General features: G+C 38.1%; 1 protein-coding gene across 1 annotated transcript in view; it reads left to right on the forward strand.

Moving 5' to 3' along the window:
- SIM2 (SIM bHLH transcription factor 2) overlaps positions 1-22,608 on the forward strand; it is a 59,148-nt gene that overhangs the window by 14,929 nt on the left and 21,611 nt on the right. The window contains exons 4-5 of the mRNA XM_075518481.1: positions 4,336-4,444; positions 20,627-20,712. Coding sequence (XP_075374596.1) covers positions 4,336-4,444; positions 20,627-20,712 — 195 coding nt within the window. The remainder of the gene's footprint in view (positions 1-4,335; positions 4,445-20,626; positions 20,713-22,608) is intronic.

Here is a 22,608-nt window from a genome sequence, read left to right on the forward strand (position 1 = left end):
CTAATCTGTTCTGGCTGTTTCTCAATGTTCTATTTTTGAAGGGACAGTTTTGCTTTAAGTAGTACTACCATTAATACTAGGCTACTCCTACGTACTAGGATATTAATACATTAACACTAGGATATTCCTGTAAGCTTCCCAGGGCTCTAAATGAGTTCTTGTTCCTACTTCTCTGGAAATCACTGGGAGTTTTGCCACTGACGTCAACAAGAATGAGATTGGTCTGTAGAAGCAAATTCTGCAAGTCTCCCTCACCAGGTCATAATCCCACACTATATTTTCAACAAGTGCTCTTATAGAGCTCCAGCCAATACAAGCTGAGACCAGAGTGATGATGATTGTAGAAAATCTTTTAGAGTGTGCATAGAAAGGCCTTTTTATTAAATAATTTGACAATTAACTAGTCCACACATCAATTTCCAGTTGAAGTGCAATTTGTTCAAAAATATATATTTAAACTAAATAAAAAGTCCATTTAAAAATATTTTGCAGGATATTCTTGGATGCTTACTACAGTAGCCTTTATCTTCTAGTTGATCTTGAATTTAACTTCAGGAGTAAGAAATTAGAGCTTCTGAATAACCCTTCACTGGCTGGTGTAGTTAAGCTAGTTTAAAATTTAAAAACAACATTAAGGATTGTTTTTCAGCACTACTTCACTCACTTCTGTCTGCAGCATCAGAGAATCAGAAACAATATTTCTGAAAAGGCTACATCTTCATCTGTGGACCTATCACTTAATTTGTGGCTTTGGATTTTGATCTGCCTTTGCTCTCAGCAGTAACAGTAAATATTGTAAATACCGATGGGTAGGACCCCCTCCTCCATCTAATTTCAGCTGGCCTCAGACCAGTGTTGAACTGACTTGTACTAGCTGAGAGCGCCAATTCCTTGCTTCTTTTTTTCCATGGATAAAAAATAGGTTCAAATTCCCCAAATACTTTTTCTCCTTAGAGTCCAAAGACACAGAATGGAGAGGAAAATCCTCTTAGGAAACAACGGTGAAAGATATTATTTTTTTTTTAATTTTGAAAGTCTGGAACTTATTCCAGCCATTTTCTGGGTCCATGAGGGAGCCAAGCTTATCTTTGACTTTTGATAAGTCTTGAAATATTTAACCACAAACATGTGAACTTTTCCAAGAGTTTATTTTACTCTCATCAAATAAGTATATGAAAGGCAAAATATGTAATTATTTGCTCTAGAATCCATCTACTTAGTCCTCTGTGTTTATTATGAATTGTTTCTTGGCAGGAAAAAATGGTGCAGCTGAGTTACACATAAAAAACCTCTTAGTAGGAAACAGTGATATTTGGTAGTAAGCAGGTATTTACAGATATTAAAAAACTACATCGAGGAAGCTGGTTTAATAAGCCCGAGGCATGGGATTTTAGAAGGTTTATGAATTGAACCATATAATTTATTTTTTTAAGTTTTCAGTGTTTCATTGTAGGCTTTAAAATAGCATGCATGCACTATGTGTAGCAGGAGACTGTGGTCAGTTTCAAAATTATGTATACATATTTTGGTTATTTGACTCTTACATAGCCCCCATCTCTTTGCTGGCGGCTTTATGTTTCCACTTGCATTTTTACAGTCAATTTTGGTTTCAGTGTTGTATGTTCACCTCCCGCTGATTTTGCTGGGGTTGCAAATGCATACATCAGAGTAGAAAATATTCCTATGTGTATAATGGGAAAAGCTAGTCATTAGTTTGAGTTTGACAGAGCACTTTAGTTTTGAATTTTAGATATAAGCCCCGAGATACAAATTACAGTTTAGATAAAACTGTCCTGTGAATCCTGTGGAATAAACGTGTATTTCCATGAGTAGTCCTTTTGAAATAGGTAGTGACTTTTGGAAAAGCAAGAGATACCCATGAGTTATACTTTGTAAGAGAGTAGATGCATGTTGATGTGGCTATGATTTCACTTGGTAATAGCAGAGGTGCAACAAAATCTTTTGGATTACCACAGTTGATGTTGCTAGTCAGGTTGGTTGGTGTTCTTTTTGTAAGAAAGTCTTTATATTGAAGGGAGAGATTGCACATAGCCATCCATGAATGATTTTTTTTTTTTTTTGAAGCTGTATTCTCTGATACAATTTTTTTAATTTCAAAGGCAAAACATACTCTTCAGTAAAATCACTATTAGCCAAAGATAAAATAATAACAGGGTCGTAAGTGATACTCCTTTTGGTTTGAACACTGACCACAGCTGTGTATTTTTGCAATGATAATTTTTTTTGTGTTCTGGTTTACTAAGCATATAGGCCAATGAAATGCTCATTACTGTAAGAATTATTAGATTCAAAAAAAAATCTGTTTTATGTGTCTGTAGGTGATTATGATACTTATGGAGATAGCTATGGACATTTGCAATATGTTTTCCCCCATGTAATTAAAAACAAACAGAAGCATTGAGAAGCATGACTCACAGTGAGATTGTATAGTCTCCTTCCTCCCCCACCACTAAAGCTTGAATATGGGGTGTTACTATAACAGGTCCCCCACCTGTTACAATCCTGAAAAGGAACAGCCAGTGCTTTTTAAGGAGAACTTTTAGAGAAAATTACATGAATGAAGCAATGTAGATAATCTCCTTTCCTTTCCTTTCCTTTCCTTTCCTTTCCTTTCCTTTCCTTTCCTTTCCTTTCCTTTCCTTTCCTTTCCTTTCCTTTCCTTTCCTTTCCTTTCCTTTCCTTTCCTTTCCTTTCCTTTCCTTTCCTTTCCTTTCCTTTCCTTTCCCTTTCCTTTCCCTTTCCCTTTTCCTTTCCTTTCCTTTCCTTTCCTTTCCTTTCCTTTCCTTTCCTTTCCTTTCCTTTCCTTTCCTTTCCTTTCCTTTCCTTTCCTTTCCTTTCCTTTCCTTTCCTTTCCTTTCCTTTCCTTTCCTTTCCTTTCCTTTCCTTTCCCCTTCTCTCTCTCCCTCTTGTCCTCTCTCTCTTCCTTTCTTTTCTTGCTCTTTCTCTCTCTCTTCACCTCTTCCTCTGCCTTTCCTTCTCTCTTTCTTTTTCTCTCTCTCTCTATCTCTCCTTTCCTTTTTTCTCTTTCTTTTCTCTTTCTTCTCTTTCTCTTTCTTTTTTTCCTTATTCAGTGAAATTTTATTATGGTTAGAATATCAAATCAGTGTTGGTGTTTTTGTTTTTGCAAGGAGGGGTTGTTGGAAAGAAGCAGTGGGGAATAGATGGCTAGGAAAAAAGTTAGTTTGCATAGTCTTGGGAAGAGACATTCCATGAATAATGCAGAAAATGGAACGATGAGAAACATTTTCGGAAAAAGATTGCTTTGTGGGGTAGACAACTTCATTTATTCCAAAGAAAAGGCAACTCACACATCTTAGCAAATCAGTAGGATTGGCTCAGAATAATAGGTTAAATTACTTCACCTCTCAGCTGTCTCTGATCTTAGGGGCCCAAGGCACATCAGGCCACACTGAACAATTGGGCAGCCTGACACTAATTTAAAACACAGGCTCAAAGTATTGGTTCACTCCTTAAATCAATTACTGCATCTATCTGGAGACCTTTGTGGTTGAGTTTTATACGTGGCAAATAGAGTTAGCAAAAAGGACATACGGTGCACGCCATTCATTTTTTTGTGCAACAGTTATTTTGGGTACAACAGTGGGAAAGACAGAAACACATTCTTGTGCGAGCAAAGTTCAAGTGAGAAGAGGGAATACACAGATATTTAAGATAGATCTAGTCTTTACTGTGCATGTTTACTTAAAGCAGTGAAGGCTCAATCCAGTGCCCATGAAAATCTATGGAAATCTGCCTTTTGAATTCACTGGCTACTGTTCTGAGCCCTTCACACTACCGTGGGTTGAGTGTGGTGGATCGTCTTTGAAAAGACACAAAGGAATTGTGTAAGTAAGTCTAGTGGTTTGGCTCTGAAGGCTCAGCGGCCAGCTGAATGCAGGTGATAGTTTCTGGGAACCTGTAGAAACATTACTTTTTTTTTATATCTGTCTTCTTGAGAGACATTAATATAGTTCACAGAGATTTTATCCTGTTTTGTGGCAATCTAACATTTCTACAGCTGCTCTAGTTTATCACTTCATTTGCCAGCTCTCTCTAATAGCAGCTCTTCTGTATCTGGATCATCACCAGAAATTCCTACAAAAGCGCCTATAATATTAGTTACTGCTGAAGAAGGAATTCATTTAATTCAATGGGTATAATTCGGAACACGGTTTTGATACCTTCAACTTATGTTTTAAAAATGGTGTGTAGTTACCCAGACGCAGTGTATGCAGGTTACTTAAGAGCACTTTCGGGATAGGCAAAAAAAAATAGTCAGCTGCACTGCTTCATGTGTTACATGTCTCTTCACAGGTGGAGCTTACTGGAAATAGCATTTATGAGTACATACATCCTTCCGATCATGACGAGATGACAGCTGTTCTTACTGCTCACCAGCCTCTTCATCCTCACCTCTTACAAGGTACTTGTGTGATCTGTGATCAAACTATCATTGAAAAACTAAAAAAAGTAACAACCCTAGGCTGAAATGTGACAAGTTCATATTTATCCGATATGAAGCTATGTATGCGAATGGAGGAGGAGCATGAACTTGAAATTATGACCTGGGATTTTGGTTTGTTGTAGTAAAGGGAATAAGATATTATAGATTAAATAATGCTTTTCATGCCATGGAGTCCAGGCAGTTTTAAACAGGTTTTTAGATTTTGTCCAGTGGCCATTTAATCTCTTTTATTTTGTCATCACTGCTGAGGTTGCAGGAATGTTGCAATGATCTAGCTGTGCACAGCTGCAGCTATGAGGTCTTAGAGGAAAAAAAATAGAATAATATGTTAGGCAATTGGGAAATAGGAGGACACTTTTAATGTTTTAAAAAACAACTGTTAAATTTGAAGCTTGAACAAAAAGCCAGACCTAATGCCCTCCACTGTAGGAAGAGCAAAAATGGGTTTTGTAAGTGACCTACATTTAGAAACTCTCTTAAAAAAAAGTGATCTCTCCAGGAAAATAATGTCCTCTTGCCTTGATACTGGATCACTGATTCACCAAGCCTCTCCACACATCCTGTTCAGGTGCTGCAGATGATTCACTCATGCGTACCCATACAGCATGATGCTAAGCTGGATGGAGTGTCAGGGAAGACAGCAGAACTCTTATTGATTATGTGAACGCCTGGATCAGACTGTCCACTCTGGCTGTGCTCAGCCACCACACATAAATATTAACATAAGCCTTTGTGTATTAAGTTGTTACTTCAGTGTTGTAACTACCATATAACCAACAAAGATATGCTCATCTTTGCACTATCTTCTTCAGTAGCTTTTGTTTCCTCAGGGGCAATTCTTTGAACTTTAAAATATCAGAAATCATCTGGCTTCATCATGTACAATGTGCTTTCACATATATTTAATAATTGCTTAATCAGTTGGAGCTCACATCCTGCTAGTTTTTACTGGCCTTCTTAAGGCACAGCTCCTAAAAGCATGAGGCGCTTTGGATTCGCACTACAATTCTGTTCAGGATCAGGCGTTTTTTTTGCAGTTCTGGTGCCTGTGCATTTTCTGTACTTGGTGATGTCACCACAGTTCTGACTGACTGCTGTGATTCCATCAGCGCAGAACCATGTACCCTTTCCATGCAGAGAAGTTTAATGTGCCTTGAAGCACATGTACTGCTCTGAGTGACGTAAGTGGAAGAATTATCTTAGCCTCCTTTTCTCTTCTTCCTCCCCAAACAGGTTGTCTTGTGTACCCCTTGGTGTCTTGAAAAACAAACTCTTATTTTTCTTGGACTCTTCTGATTCTAGTTGTTACTTGACTATTTCACAGTTTGATCATTCCTCTGTCAGGGATTTTTTTAAAATGTTGACATTTTTTAAGTAACACTTTTTTTTTCCTTTTTCCCACCTTATGGATAAGCAGAGGGGATACCTCTAGTATAAATCCATGACTTTTCATGCAGTTCTGCTGGTATCCAGAATTGGTAGTAAGACATTTCTATACCCACTGTCTTGACAATGGCGATAGCCTCCTGGTTTTGTTACAATATTTTTTTTTAACTTGTTAGTTGGAGATTTTTTACAAATTTAGAGTAATGGGCAACTGATTAGAATTAATTTCCATGTCAAATGCAAATAAGCCCACAGCTTTTCCTGTTCTCTGCTTAGTATCATGACTCTGGTTTACTACAAGCAGTGAGACAGCACACTAGTACTGTTGAGGAGGGGTTTTTTTGTTCAGAACTACATACTGCCTGTTTCTTGCTTATATTTGGATGTGTTGCTTATCTTGCCTGTTAGCATTTGTTTTCTGAAACAATCAGGTTTCTCTCATTTTAGCTTAGCTGCTTATAGTCAAGTTCTTGCTTTCCTTAACAAATTCTCCTTACCACATGTGAAGTGTTATTCTGTTCTGGTTGTGTTTGAAAAGACTTTACACACAATTGAAACTGTTAATTTCAGTTTACTTTCAACTGTTTCAGTCTGCAATTCTGCTGATGGTATAATTAGCCCCAGATATATGCTTCATTCTCTGTAGCTTTCTTTACCTCATTCTACATAGATGCTCTTTGTCATTAGCATCAAGATCTGTTTTCTCAATAGTGCAAAGGTAAAGGAAAATTTACCTTTGGAAATGTGATCCATTTACATGTGTTTCATTTTGCGTAAAATTTTGTGTAGCAGAGGAAATTGATAAAAACCTCAAAACAACAGCATCTTATTTGGATTCCTAGACTTGGAGAAGATAAATAAAGGAGTTAAGATGTGTTCTGGTTTGTGTAGGTTTATTTTATGCAAATCTTACTTCTGCATGTCTCTTCCCCATAAAATGCATGGAGCGGATGTATTAAAATATCCAGAATCTGTAGCTAAATCTTTTTAAAATGAACAGAGTGATCAAATATTTATTTATATTTGTCTTCCCTGTGCCAGTAGTTCCCTTTTCTGCAGTGTATACATTTTATACATATATATCTTGAGGGATAACCTGAAACTACCTGGCCTACAGAAATCAAATCAGAAATCAAATCCTATTTTTCTTGAGTGAAGCCCTGAAACCTGTTTAATAAATGACAGGAATGAAGCAACTTCTGTCTGTATCTTAGTAGATATTTTGAATATTTAAATAAAACATGGAGTTCTACAAATAACTTAGGACAGAGGGAAGTTGAATGAAAGTGGCTTTATTTTCTAATAAAAAGGAAAACAGACTTTTTAAAGAGCATTTTTTGTCATTTCAGTTCGATTTTATCTATTTTAATCATTTAAAACACATCTGAATCTTCAAGCCACTGGGTTGAATAAAATCTTTCCTTTTATAACTTTACTACTTTATCGATCTCTCCAATCTGTGGTATTACTCGGGAGTAAAATTAATATTGCACTGCAGACACAAACATTCCTAACACAAATTTACAGCTTGGCTCATGTAACTTTACTTGCTCAAGATATGCTTTTCAGCTAATTCTCGGATACTTATATACATTTTCCGTTCACTTGCTATTTCAGCAGTTGTAGTTGGATAAAATCTGTTATGACAGAAATAAAATCACAAATGTGAACATACGTATCTATACTTTGTGGTATTCTGTTACTGGTATTCAATAACCCAGAGTACAGATTAGTTTTGACCTCCAGTTTTACAGTCTTCGTAAATTTTGATGCTATCCCTTTATTTATTTCTTTGTTTGTTTTTAATCTCTCTCATTGTCCTTCATTATGCTCTTCAAACTTCCCCTTGTATTTCCAGTGCTTTGTCAGTTCCATAGAAGCTTTTCTGAAAGATCAAACAACATGAGAAAGGTAGAAGCCTTGGAGCTGTTGAGCTCTAGAAATCTTATTTGCATGAGTTTTATTTCTCATGGAAATGCACATTATTGCCCACCGCATAAAAGCAGACATAATGTGGATTTCTTTATGTAATGCTCACTGTCACATTGTTTTTCTTCAGATATCTCAGGCTGGTACTCAAAAAATGATATATTAGTTTAAAAGGCATAAGCCTTCTTAAATTATAACTTTTTATTTTTTTTAAGTTTGCCCTGGGCTTCCTAATGTTTCAGGTACAACAAGGCACATCTTCAAACATAGAGGGTAGATATTTTGGTTTTTTTTAAAAGACAGTGAAAATTCTTGAATAATCACATGCTTCCAGAAGCTGGGACTTCATAGCAATATTAAATGTAATAAAAATTGGGGAAATGGATGTTGGCAAACTAGCTGTTGTATCATCACTCTTTAGATAAATCCAATGTGGCGCTACAGCAAGTTATGGTAAGGAAAGTTTTGGGGCAAGAAACTGGAAGGCAGCAACTCTGAGAAGCATTTAAAGGTCATAAAGGACAAACAGCCCGGTGTGAGCTCCTGTTGTGAAGCTGTGGCAAAAAAGGGTAATGGAAAATCCTTGTGCATATAAGCAGGGGAATAGTGAACAGGAATAACAAGGACGAATAATTGTATTCTTTATACAGTATTAGTGAAAGGGACACTGGATTTTTCTGTGTAATTCTGTTGTCCACTTTAAAAAAAATGGCAAATTGGAGAAAGTACAGAAGGGAGCCACAAAAATGATTGAAGGACTGGAAAGGCTTATAATGAGAGATGAAAGAACACCATCTGTTTGGTTTATCAAAAAGAAGATTGGGAGGTGACTTGATTACTGTGTGTGCATACTTCCAAGGGAAAAAAATACTGGGAACTAAAGGACCATTTTAGAAGAAAAAACATATCAAGGACCAATGTCTGTAAACTGAAACCACAAAAGCTCAAATTAGAATAATGCATACATTTATAACTAGGAGTTTGATTAACCACAGGAACAAAATACTGAGGGAAGCAGTGGTTTCTTCCTCTTTTGATGTCTTCAGATCAAGGCTGTATGCCTTTATAGAAGATACGCTTTAGGCAAACAGAAGTTACTGAGCTCAGCACAGGAGTAACTGAATGAAGTTTAATGAACTGCAATGCACAGGTTACACCTATGATCTAATGCTCCTTTCTGGCCTTTAAAGTCCACGAGCTATGACTCAATGAAAGCCATAAGCCCCATGAATTGTGGAGGCTTTGGAGAATTTCAGCTTTAACTTACAAAGTCTTTAAGCTGCCTTTTTACTTGCATGACCAGCATTGAAAATGTAAAGCAATATGTACTGATCCCTTGCTATGAAAGAAACCAACAGCTGCACTCTCTTTCTGAGGGTAGCTGGGGTGGGGAAAAAGAATAATCTCTCTCACATACACATGAAAGGTACAGTATGCCTCAGCGAATCACCTCACATGAGTCTTTAGGCCAACTTTGCACCAGTTGTAACAAAATGAATCCATTATATTCAACTGGGATGGGTTAGCAGAAAAAAGAAAAAAAAAAGAAAAAAAGAGAATAGTTTGATATCTTTTCCAAATGATGTGTACGGGCTGTGCTCAGATCTCAGATGACTTCACTGGCCCTTCACACCTTTCCAAATATTGCTTAACATATTTCTGGTCTGCAGCATTTCAGTGTGTTCTGGTTTAGTTTTGTACCTGTGAAGCCTTACGCTTCAGTTTTGCACTCCCTATACCACCTGTATCTGTTGCATAGGCTGATATCAAGATTCCTGGTCCTCTATCCTAACATATGCAACAGTTAACTAAGGAATGTGGGAGTTGTTTCATGGTGTAGGCTGAGAAACTGATTTCTTAGGATGTAGAGAAGTGGTTTCAATGCTTGCTGTCTTTCCTTGAGCACTTACAGCTCTGAAAGCTTTTCTTTTCTGTTTCTTCAAGTAGTGGAACTAACAAACTGGGTCCACTGGATGAGATTCTCCTTCTGGGGCAGAAAGTAGTCATCCAGCAGGGCAGTTGGGCTCCAAAATGCGGGGATGATGAGGTAACAGTAGTTTCTGAATCTTGGAAGACTGCAAGGTTAAGTTTATGACTGACTGTAGAGACTCAGTGCATGCTGCATATCTCCCCTGCTTAGTGCAGAAGACCTAGTAGGTTGTGGTTGTGGTGCCATGCAAAATTCTTCCTATGATGTTGCTGTAGAAAGTGTGTCTGTACCAACCATTTTTGCAGAAAGTTTAACAGTTAGCAGCACAGAGTGGTACGCTTGTAGCAGGATAGTAACACTTACTAAACCATCTGGGGGTTTTGGGGAAATGCTGTACCTCCTGAACCATATCTATAAGAACAAAGAAGGAAATTTATGTATGAAATATCAGGGTAGTGCAAGCTGGGTATGACTAGTCAGTCCATCTGTCATCATTGCAGCTGAATACAAGCAAGCAAGCAAGCGAAATAAGAGATATTTGCACTGCAGGTTAACTGAGACAAGCAATTAAGTAATGCTGAGAGGGATTCAGCATTGTGTGCTGCTCTTCCATGTGTGTATTTGGAGTCAGACATCGTGTCTTTTATTGGTTTCATATGCTTTTTCTGAGATTTTAATCCTTTAAAACGTCTCTAGCTTCCCAGCTTTTGCTGACTTGCACACCAAGGCATGGTGTACTAAAAGCAGTTTATTAACATTCCCCTGAGCAGACAAAGGAAAAGAGGAATACTATAGTTACTGTAGACATTCCAGTTGTCTGCTAACAACTGGATAATTCTTATATGATTAGTTATAAGCCTTATGTAAGTTACACAAGGAGTGTGCAACACATTGTGTCAGGTTTTCTCGGCTCTGTTTGATTCTTTAAGGACACCATTTCAGTCAGCTAAGAAGTAAATGCTAGTGCATACTTTTGCTCTCAAGGAAGAACATCTTTCCTACATACATTTTGTTTGATATTAAAAGAAGGGAATAGAAAATTGTACACCTGGAAAGATCTTTTCTACACTAAGTTTTAAAGACATTTTTCTAGTAGTACATATGCAAAAGACAAATGTTGATAGGAATTTTTGTTTTAATTAATTTAAAAATATTTTATAGGAGAACCGATACGGAAAGATAATAGTTAAACGTGATGATCCTGATACCACTGTTTGTTAGTGTTATTTTAAACTTGAGAAACCTAGAAAATATTATTATTTTGGATGTACAAAAGAGGGCAGACTGCTGGCACCCCATTAAAAATCTTTTTTCATTGGTAATTAACAGTAAAATATACTAAAGAGAGTGGAGTGTCTCAGACTGCAAAAGCTATTCTTTTCCTTTCTGCCTAGTGCCCTGTTGAGTTTCTTCTCTAAGAAAAGTTTGGAAGCATCACTTACAGGAGTAAGGGAAAATTTGGGCAAATGCTAGCAAAGGACTGAGTTTGGATGACAGGAATGATAATAGAGACAATTTACCCTCTGCAGCACTGACAGGACTCTGAATACAGTCAGGACACAGAACAAACTGTCCAAATGGGGAGGAAATTTGGGCAGCTCATGCAAGCTTGGAACTCTAGGACAGAGGCTAACAACAGAACTGATTGCTTTCCTACCACAGCAAGAGCATTACCAGGGCAAAGCAAGTCAGCCCACAAACTTCAGTTTTCAACTTAGTATGTGCGTAGGACCTTGCTCTCTCTCTCTCTAATTTACAGTTTTGCCATGTAAGGCATTTATATTTTATCATTCAACTGGTGCCACTCATTTGCTAAAAAGAAGATGAGTATTCTCAAATACTTAAGCCTGTAACCTGCCTGTGTGTATATGATGCTGCAGTGTAATACGGAGAAGGGAAAGTATGTCTGTTTTGTTTCTTCTCTCTTACTTGGAATTAGTTTTGAACACACATACCAAGGAAGGACAGGGAAATGTTGTTTTCAAACATCCCTTTGCATGCAGTATTTCACTTTGCAGAATAGTTTTAGTCACAACCTCACTTTTGCGCTGTTCTTTCTGGCATAGTGATAATAAAGATGGTCAGTATGCACCAGGCTTACAGGTCTGAATCCTCATTTTCCACTAACTCATCTCCAAGCCTGCTTCTGAACTTGTCATGAAGGAAGTCCACCAAAGGCATTTGCTAGCCTCTTCTCACGCTGGCCCTATTGGTCAATCCTGGATTGCCAGCTTCAAGGACTACCTTAAAACTGTGTGTGCTATTATGCAAGCATCTCTTTTGTATCCGCCCTACAGTGCTTTTACCTCTTTTTTGTTCTAGAAGTTGGTGTCACCTTCATTCAGAATTAAGTGATAGAAGATGTGGCATTTTCTCTCCCGTGTCTCACAAAAGCTATAGCCTTGTTATGCTCACAACAGTCTAGCCAAGATACTTGCATGCTCTTTTAGTCAGCAATGTGCTGTGTGGGACCCAGATGCTTTGCAGATTACACAAGAATAAGAGTAGAACATGTGCGACTTCATAGTATAGAGGAGGTAAGATGAAAATAACCAACTAAAAGGGCAAAAATATGCTGAGTGTTTGGGGGATGGGCAGTAAAGTGTTATCCAGGCATGAACTTATGCTATCTGTGTTTCCACCCTGTAAAACAGTCCAGCAGGGATGTGGAGTGCAGCTTATCACACATACGTGCCATGTCTCCAGAGGAATGCACTAGCTTGAGGCAGGAGTGTGTCTCCACACAAGTTGGTAGGGAGGGAAGGTAGAAGCAGGTGACTGCATGCACAATGCTTTGGTCTAAATGTGCCCTTTGAGAATAGTTTTCATCTCCTACACTATAGCTGAAATTTGACATCGCACCCAAGCTGCCACATAGAGCTAACATGAAGTATTAGCTGCGTCAAGAGCTCCCTATTTTAATGCTGTTTCGTATCTTTCATACTGACAGATGAGACATACATTCTTAAAACAGTACATGGTGCAGCAGTGTGCAGTTTGCATGCTGATGTATACTAATTTACAAAGTGGTTCTGCAACAAAACAATGCCATATTTTGCTAATGTCAAAAATTGGGAGCTTTGGGAAAGGTATATAAAATAGTAGCTTTTACCTTAGAGAAAATAAAGGCATGAGAGGTGCAGCTGTGGAAAAAACTATGATGATCTTTTTTTTCAGTCCACTGTGCAAGCAGCATGCAAACCACAGAATTTTGTGACTGTTTTCTTTCAAAAAAGATGAAAGATGGAGTGGAAAGCAAAGATGGATTTCATAGTTGCACCCCCAGGGATGGACAATTCTGGCTTCCATAAAGCTAACCATAATTTCACAGAAATGCTTGGAGAATCCTGTTTGGCAGTCATGTGCAATATGAGTGAACAAATACAAATTCTTTATCCAAAATAGCAAGACTCATTTTCTTTACCATGACATTTATTCTGTTTATGAGAGTAAGAAAATACAAATCTGTAAAATGTAAAGTGGCTATTTTATTCTTGACTAGTGCTTGCAGTCAAACTGCATTGCATGATATACTAAGCTAAGAAAAGAAAACGGATTAATGGAGAAGGCATACTTCGTAGAAATGGTACTCAGTGCTGTGAGAAACAAATACATATTCTGTGTGTCCATAGACAGCAATGTTTTTTTATGTTCTCATTCACAGGTTTCTGTGTTTCAGCTCTGTCAGGATGTTAAGATACGGATAAGTTTGGGCTGGGATTTGAATGAAGCCATTTACTCTCTGCCTCATTTATAGCTTTTACTGAATCTGCTCAACTACATTGTAGCAGTGCTTCAGGGAGGGAGCCTCTGTAAAATGACCAGGCAATATAGTAACATATTAGTAGAACAGAAAAACTCTGAGTCTGATAAGGGAAACATGGAGTTTGGCTAAAAAATAAGCAGCGATGCATTTGAAATGGGCATCTTGGACATGGATATGGACTCTGACTTGCAGTGCCTCCTCCTATAAATGATTATCATTTATAATTTATCATTATAAATGATACCTCAATTTTATTAAAATATCTGCTAGTAGACATGTTGAAAAAGTCAGGATCTCAGTAACCTCAGTTATACCCTTTCAAAGAAGAGCAGCAGAAAAGATAGAGAAATCTGCTCCAAGTATATAATCAAGTTGAACAAAACTAGTATTTACTTGTATCAGTTTTCATTTCCAACTATTACCAGTCACCCAGTTGGGGAAAAATTGAAAATTGGAATTCCAGAATAAAAACTGTCTCACAGGTAATTCTTAAAAAGATTTCAGTAAAAGTTTGTGGAGCAGTGGGGAGAGGACAATCCCTTTCAAATGTTAAACATTGATACAGGGCAAACAAAATCAGAAATTTGCTATCATAAGTAAATCCAAGTTCTAAAAAATATTGGAAGTGGCTGGAATAGAAAAACAGACCTGCGATCGCGTTCCACTTAACTGGATAAAGAAAAGCACTATGCCAAAAATGGGAGGGTAAATATTTAGAAAGAACCCTAAAGCTCTGCTTTTCATCTGTAATTCCTGTAGTAGATAAACATAACATCAATAAGTTCTGGGAAATTTTAAAAGCTGTACTAAGATGGTTCGTCTGCTTTTCAGGAAGCTATCATCAGAGCCTTCCTTTCAAGATACTTAGCAATTTAGAAGTGGGGGTGGAGGTTTCTTTTTAGCTATGGCAGCTATTGAGACATTTTCTTGACTCATTTTCTGAAAAAAGCTTGAACAGAAGAATGTACAAACTTTGAAAATTATTCAACTCGCTTGTGAAAAGAAGGATGATTTTCCCAATGGTTTAAAAATTGTTTGGGAGAGGGAAACAAGTCACATTCAGGTAAAGAGGGAAAATAGATGCTGACATGGAAAGTAAAGGGGAAGATGGGAAAAGGAGACCCATGCTGCAATACTTGCACCCGTAAAGGAAAACTGCGTTAAAACATTTCGTAGCAATACACAGCTGTTTGTCAGAATTATAGATGGCTATGGCAAATGCTAGAAAAGGTGCAATTAAATGGACACATTTTGTCATATGTGGTGGACTTGCTGGAATAGTAGGTATTTGAAAGAAATGGTGTTGTGTAAGAGACACAACAATAGTGAAATTCAGCATGAGTTGCAGCAAAATTTGCCATCTCCATGTGGTGACTGCTCACTTTTTTGAAACCTCATGTGGCTGGGAGAGGAGTGGCTGGAGAGCGGCCCTGCAGAATGGGATCTGGGGGTGCTGCCTGACGCTGAGTATGGCCCTGGCAGCCAAGAGGGCAAAGAGCATCCTGGGGTGCATCTAACACAGTATAACCAACCAGTAAAAGAGGTGATTATCCCGCTATATTCAGTGTTGGTGCAGCCTCACCTGGAGTACTGTGTGCAGTTCTGGACCCCACAATTTAAGAAGGATGTTAAGGTCCTTGAATGGGTCCAGAGGAGGGCAACAAAGCTGGTGAAAGGGCTGGAAGGAATGTCCTGTGAGGAGTGGCTAAGGAATCTGGGTTTCTCTAGTTTGGAGAAAAGGAGGCTGAGGGGCGACCTCATTGCTCTCTACAGCTTCCTGAAGGAGGTGAAGTGAAGGGAGGTGCTGATCTCTTCTCCCTGCTATCCAGTGATAGGATGCATGGGAACGGTTCAAAGCTGCACCAGGGGAGGTTTAGGCAGGACATTAGGAAGCATTTCTTTACTGAGAGAGTGGTCAAACGCTGGAACAGGCTTCCTAGAGAGGTGGCTGATGCCCCAAGCCTGTCAGTGTTTAAGAGGCATTTGGACAATGCCCTTAATAACATGCTTTAACTTTTGGTCAGCTCTGAAGTGGTCAGGCAGTTGGACTAGACGATCATTGTAGGTCCCTTCCAACTGAAATAGCCTATTCTGTTCTGTTCTATTCTGTTCTATTCTATTCTATTCTATTCTATTCTATTCTATTCTATTCTATTCAGCTTGTTGTCAGTTTTCCAGTTTTTCAGCTTGCTTCTGGAAGCTGTAGTCAATAGGGCAATATAATATATAATACCTCTGCAGTGACAAATGTCAATTTACATATGAGATTGTTTTCCTCCAGTCTAAAATATCCCCCATACCACACTGTGTGAAGATACAGTTGTTTCAGTTCCAGGTGTTGTGAAGGCACAGTTGGAAAGTACAGTTTACCATGGGAGACATTGCTATGCTTAATGAAGTCTCCTTCGTTTCTTGCAGCTCTAAAAATGCTGTTTTGTAAATACATCAAGTTATATCTGTACAAGCACACAGAGAGTACATACACAGAGATTACAGTGCTGCAATAGTGTTCTTTTAATCATTATCACTAATAATAATATGAAGTACATCATGCAGAGAAATGGGGTTTCTTTTGTCAGAGATGAAAATGTCTTCACATTGGATCTGGTTTAATTTCTTATTCACCCTTTTCATAAAAGAAAAAAAAAAACCAAACCAAAACCAAAGCTGAGCAATATATAATTATCAATATCCATAGGGTTTGAATGGATTACTTTTTCTTCTGTGATACATATGGAAGAAAAAAACAACAAAGATTGTTATTAATAGGGTTTTTTTGTGTTAACTCAGCTGGAACATCTCTGTAAGACTTTCCGGTCTACTCTAGCATTTTGTTTCTTGTCCTTCATTAGCTGATGTCTGCAACCTATTGGTTTCACCTTTTCTCTATAACAAACATAGTTTATACATAGATTTTAAACATTTTCTTAAGACTTAAAGGAAAGGTGTTAACATCACTCACAGTGATGCATTTACAGAGTTAACTTTTCAAAATAATTAAATACAGTGGTTAAGTGTTGCTTATTTGATGGTATGAATATTCTCTAATAATTAAGAAGGTTATTTTCCTTCAGTGTTGCTTATATTCTGGGTCAGTCATAACATTTTACTCTTCATTATTCTCTCTCTTAAGTTTCATATATATGTGCTTAACCCACAGTTCTCTCAACCTTTAACTACTTAAGAACTGGTAGCACTTGATTGGTTTCCTCTGTTTCAAACCTCTTTTACCTTGTTGATAGCCTAAGATTCTTTCTGTTATTTAAATGTGCTGTGCTTACATGTTTGCTTGAAAGAACACTAGTGATATCAATAATTACATTACTAGGTCTAGATGCTTTACATTGTTATATTTTTGCAGTTTTTCAAAACTTAATTCTGATTGATAAAATCACTCAACTCTTAAGAAAAACTGATTACGTTCACCTCTTACTTAAGACTGAAGTGCCTATTTTACTGTTTTTCTGTCTTCCCTAATTTGAGACTTTTGCTACATCCCTGGACATCTCCAGTCATTCTGCTTTTACAGCAGGTGGTGGCTATTTATGTTATAGGCTTGTTTCCTGCTTTAAAACTGAGCTTTCATGCCTACTATCTCCTCACAATTTTGTGATTAACCTTTGCGGCAGGACAGCATGCATTAGTAATCACTCTTCTCACAGCTCATCTGATTTCTCCTATTTGAATATTCACCGTCTCCCTCTTTGCTTGCTAGACCTTTAAGTACCTCATTTTCTTCCTACATTCTCTTCATCAGAGTAGACCATCTTAATTGCATCAGATACAGCCTGGATGTGATATTTTAAGTTTTGCATTATAGTCATGGATATGTTAGCATCCAGCAGGATACCAGGGTGCTCTATTTCCCAATCAGCTTCACAATTACAAATTTACTTTAGTTCTTTTTTGCTTTGCTACCCCCTTCTGCTACTTCCAAGGGTATTGGGGAGTCACACTGGCAAAGGTATCAGTTAATATGAATACTAATTCACACTGTTCACAGTCTTGCACATCTAGATCCTTTATGTGAGGGTTTTGGTCTTACTGCTCCTTTATATTTTGCAGTCTCTTGATCATGTGTGGAGATGGTTTTATTCCCAGTAGGCGTGCACGAACACACATATGTACACAGAGCCCACCAATGACAGATGAACACAAACAGCAGAACAGGGCTTTTACAGGCATCACATACACGTTAATAGCACTCACATAAGCATGAACAGTATGAATGGCCTGGTCGCGCTTTTCCTCGCCAGCGAGTCAGTCTCAAAGTTTGCTAGTGGATTTTATACTCACACACATATACTCACAAGGATCTCTCTGGTGGCTTTTGTATTCTTCAGCTCCAATCCTGTGAATAAGATGCCAGATGCCATGTAGCACCTGCACATTATTCACTAGGCACCTTGACACAACCATTAACCTTAACCAGCCATGTAACAATCCCAGCTGGCTGGTTAAAAATGCTGTGGCACTCTGCATCCACCTGTGCTATGGGACACGCTGCATTACTAAATAACTGTGTTAACAGTTGTTATGGCCTCAGACCATCCAGGAATGGTCAGGCTCTCCTTTTCTCCTTTAGACACATTCTGCTCCCCCCCCCCCCCAAATGGCAACTCTCACAGTGACATTGCGCTCCCACACAAACACAAAAAATCACTCTTAATACACACAGGAGGAGGAACACTTATCATCACGTATACACTACTTTGGCCTCTTCAGGTAAAAAGGCAGTATGTCACTCGGGGCCCAGATTCTGTTTGGCCACATGGGCCATCTCTCCTTTTGCTTACTTAAGGCATCTTAATACCAGCTAGCTCAAGCCTCAAAAATGGAAGCTCCCAGATGAGCTCCCAGTTACCTCATGGGCAACTCTTCCCTCTTTAGATTGCAGGCAGGAGAAGTAACTGATTTAAGAGACTAGTGTTTGTTGGTTCAGCAACACACTACTAAAAAATGGTCAATAATTAATAAACACATCATTATTAAATTAGTTATATACTTTTGCACTTGATTATACACAACAACAAAGCTACTGATTATTACCCTTCAGTCTCACAAATCGCATGCAGCTACTATTGAATTACAATTCTATCACCCTTTCCTCCCCATACCACTTAGTGCTAGGGTGCAACTCTATCCCCCTTTACTTTGTCATCCTCCACCACACAGCATCCTTGCCCTTAAATTGTTTTAATAACACTCCTGATTTTCTAGAGAGCCTGTAGCTAGTTATGAGGACTGGTGTTCCAGAAGGACCTCTTGGTTACAATCTACCATCATGAAATCAGGGACACAAGACCTCTTCTTAAATAATGAAATAATTACCAATTTTAAATAATAAAGGAAAAATTACAGTCTGGGTACCACTATAGTTTTATAGACACCTAAAGACCACACTGTACATCGTAACCTATTATTGGTGGAATAGTGAAGTTAGAGCTAACTGAGTGTTTCTGCAGCAGTGCACTAGCCTGCAGTAACATTTAAAAATGAAGGAAGCAGCAAATAGAAGGCTAACAAATAAGGTGCCTGGAAGGAGCTCGTTACTGAAAGAGACTCTTTTAGCTCTTGTGGCAGGACATTTGAGAAGTTTAAGGTATTGCTTCCATTTTCACTAATCATCTCTTTTTATAGAAGAACGTAAGTCATTAAAATTGCTAGCAGCTCAGTCCATGTCTGAAGATAGTATTTGTACCCTCATTACTGTGCGTTAATTATTTTTCTCCCTTGGCACCTTTGAAGGGAGAAAGTTACCTTTATTTTGTGTGCATGGGACTGCAGCAGAAAGAGAGCAAGCACTTATGTTAGGTCACACAGCAAATCTGTATTGAAGCCATGAATTGCACCGATGTTCCCAACTCCCAGATCCATTCTTTACTCATGAGATCATGCTTCAGCAATAGTAATCTGTACTGCATGGCTTCCTCCCACCAAATTGTATACATTTGTATTTAAAACTCTGTAGTAGATGTGCCAGTTCATTTAAGTGCCTGTTTTTTCCCATACGGATCTAATTTGCATTAGGAAGATAAATGGAAAATTCAAATACTCAGGAAGGCTGATACTAGTTGAGATGCACTACATATTGTATTTATTTTCCCTCCTCGCTAAATCCTTTTTCTGTAGTTGTATCTTCAGACCTTTAAACTCAGAACTTAATGTAGAGAGTTTATTGGTTTCCAGGTAGTGGTCTGAGGCTCAAACCACTGCAAGCGTGTGGCTAAGAGGTGTTAATTGGGTGATGGATGCACAAAAATCGGGAACACAACTCAACAGTTAAATCAAATTAAAGCAAGATTCCAACTGAATACAGTCGACTTTGGGTCAAACCCTGTGGGGAGTTAGGAGGTAATACACATTGCAACAAATCTGAAAACCCCTCTGCTTCCCTCATTTTCCTATTCACAGATGTACCAAATGAGTTTTCTTTTCCTAATATAGTTGTGTTCTGCCAAACTGCAACTTTCAGTAAGTCAGAACTATTAATGATGTCTGAACTGTTATTGAGAATATTTAACATTAAAGAGAATAGTAACTTATTCTTAGCAGAAAATATGTGGGTACCTGAGCAATATTTAATTTTAAAACATTTCTGGAGGTTATCCATGAAGACATTTGTTTAAAAACCATCTACCAAGATGGTTTTGGAAGTCAGCGAAACAGGTAATAATATTGCATATGGAGGCCAGAAGTTCACCAGTCTGGGCATGACTAGCTACGTACACTCAAATTATTACAAAACCAATGAATTGTCTTGTTTCCCATTTTGCTATTATTTTGGAGAGTACCTTCATTTACCTGTGCTCCAAAGGAGGTATTTCCTTCCCTTTACCAATATGGGCTTGTACCTAGCTGTTCAGAAACAAGGTGATTGCCTTGTGAAGAGTGGTAAAAACAGAAATTTGGAGACCTAGTCATGCTGACTTGTCCAACTTTCACAGGGAATCCTAACATGAAGGTGAAATAAATCCTGAGGCAGAGATTGAGTGGGAAAGTAGAATGGCTGACTTCTCTTGCTGCCTAAGGCTGAGACATAAACACATCTGTTAAATCATGAAAGGCAATGTTATGGACATTTTTGAAATCTTCAGTAATAAATAAGCAGTGTGGTTTATGCTTTCAGAATATGAAATTGAGAGATCATTTTTCCTGAGAATGAAGTGTGTCCTAGCCAAGAGGAATGCAGGACTGACATGCAGTGGCTACAAGGTAACGTATATAAGCTTCCCCGCCCCCCATCGAGTATTTAACAAGTGACCAGTGTATTTATTTAGGGTTTTTTTAAGTATGTGTAGCTGAAAGCAAAGTCTGTGAGGGAGAGAATCACAACAGATGCGAAAAATGCCACTGCTGATTGCAGATTCCCTTAGTAATGCAAGTCTAGATTCTCCCACAGTGAGTTGGAGTTTGCTTTGTGGCACATTCCCACATCCTGATCTCTCATCTTCCAGATTGGGGAACTGGCTGGAGCACAGCCACGGAGGTGCAAGGAGACCACAGAGCTAGGTCTTATTCCCCTATGGAACTGGAGGCAGGTGAGGCAGGAACCCAGACACAGAAACTTGGAAGTCTTCCCACATCCCTCTGCCTCGGTGTTACCATGCTCCAGCTGAGCAGCCTCACAGTTACACAAGTCACCTCATTGGCCTGACCAGAATTACCTCAACATTAATGAGACTGTACTGTTACCCTAAACAATGTTTTGGGTGGAATTGTACTAAACCACCGAGTCTGTTTATAGATCTTATAGTTTGTATCAATTTTCTATTTATTACATGAAATCAGAAGCCACAGCAAGTGCTGAGATTCTATAATAACACCTGCCATTCGGGTAGTTCTTATTTTCAGCTTTACAGTGTGCATTTGCTGCTCTTTGAGCTACACAGTATAATTCTATCACTTAAGCACCAGGAGAGAAGGGTGCTTCACATGCAGTCTGGTGAGGATTCATTTTGTTTGAGTCATTCAAAAACAAAAAGAAAAGCATGCAAGAGAAGCAGAGCTGTTTTAAGGAATGTGTTCAAGGTCCAGACATATATCTGTCTATTTACACTGCTGTCTACCTGGTTAGACTGATAATACTTTGTTACATGGACCCCTGTTTGCTCAGCTGCTTCCCAGCAAAAATGATTCTGTCCCAAAGCTGAATTTGAAATCAGGTAAAAGAGTAGAGCTTGTATGGTGGTATCTCTATATGTTTTTTTTTCCCCCCACATTTCTCACTGCTAATCAGAGGGATCACCTTCTTTCTTCTTTTGCTCTCTATTACAATTTTACACAGTGAAACATTTAAGGATGTATTCATCTAGAGAGATGTTGGCCTAAATTTATTCTCTTTGACTGTACTTAGAGTCAGGACTTAATAATTTTGAAAATATCACCTGATTAGCTGAAGTGCAGGAAAAACTCATGAATCAAATAATATGGGAATTAATAGGATCTGCTGAGAGATCTTAAATAAGTTTTGCTTGCTACTGTACTTTTGCTAAACATACTAATCACTTGGTGATTGGAGAGGAGGAAGGCAGGTTATACAGGAGGAGCCTGTTTATAGGTGACTGTTTAGTAGGTTGTTCAGGAGTACTAAATACAGTGGAAATTAATTCCTTTCCATTGAACATAGTTAAAAGTCAAATAAATACAGAAATTAAGCTGAAGGATGTGTAGTATGCCTGCTGTTTGGACTAGAAAATTGGCAGGAGCATAAATGATTTCTAAACACCAGCACTACATTAAATAAATTTTATGTTCTGGAATAGTCCCCAGGTTACAAACTTCCCCCCTCTTTAGCTGACATTGTGAATTTTTACAGTCTAACACTGAAGTTATCACTCCTGTGATTAGGAATTGTATATGGGGATTCAGAAATCTGGTCTCAAGACCCTGGGCTTGGTCACATGTCAAAAGAATGTCATCTGAACTTGACTGGAGAACTTAAAACCAATTTCTAGTGCATTTACATATACAGCAGTTAATCTTTATAAATGTGATGCGTTAATCTCCACTGCATTTTTAAAGTGTCTGTTTTTCATCAGAATAATAACTCATTAAAATGTAAATGTTTATATATACCTCTGTGCATGTGTGAGAGGGAGAGTCATTTAA

Source organism: Mycteria americana, chromosome 1 (genome assembly GCF_035582795.1).
Source record: "Mycteria americana isolate JAX WOST 10 ecotype Jacksonville Zoo and Gardens chromosome 1, USCA_MyAme_1.0, whole genome shotgun sequence".
Lineage (NCBI taxonomy): Eukaryota > Metazoa > Chordata > Aves > Ciconiiformes > Ciconiidae > Mycteria > Mycteria americana.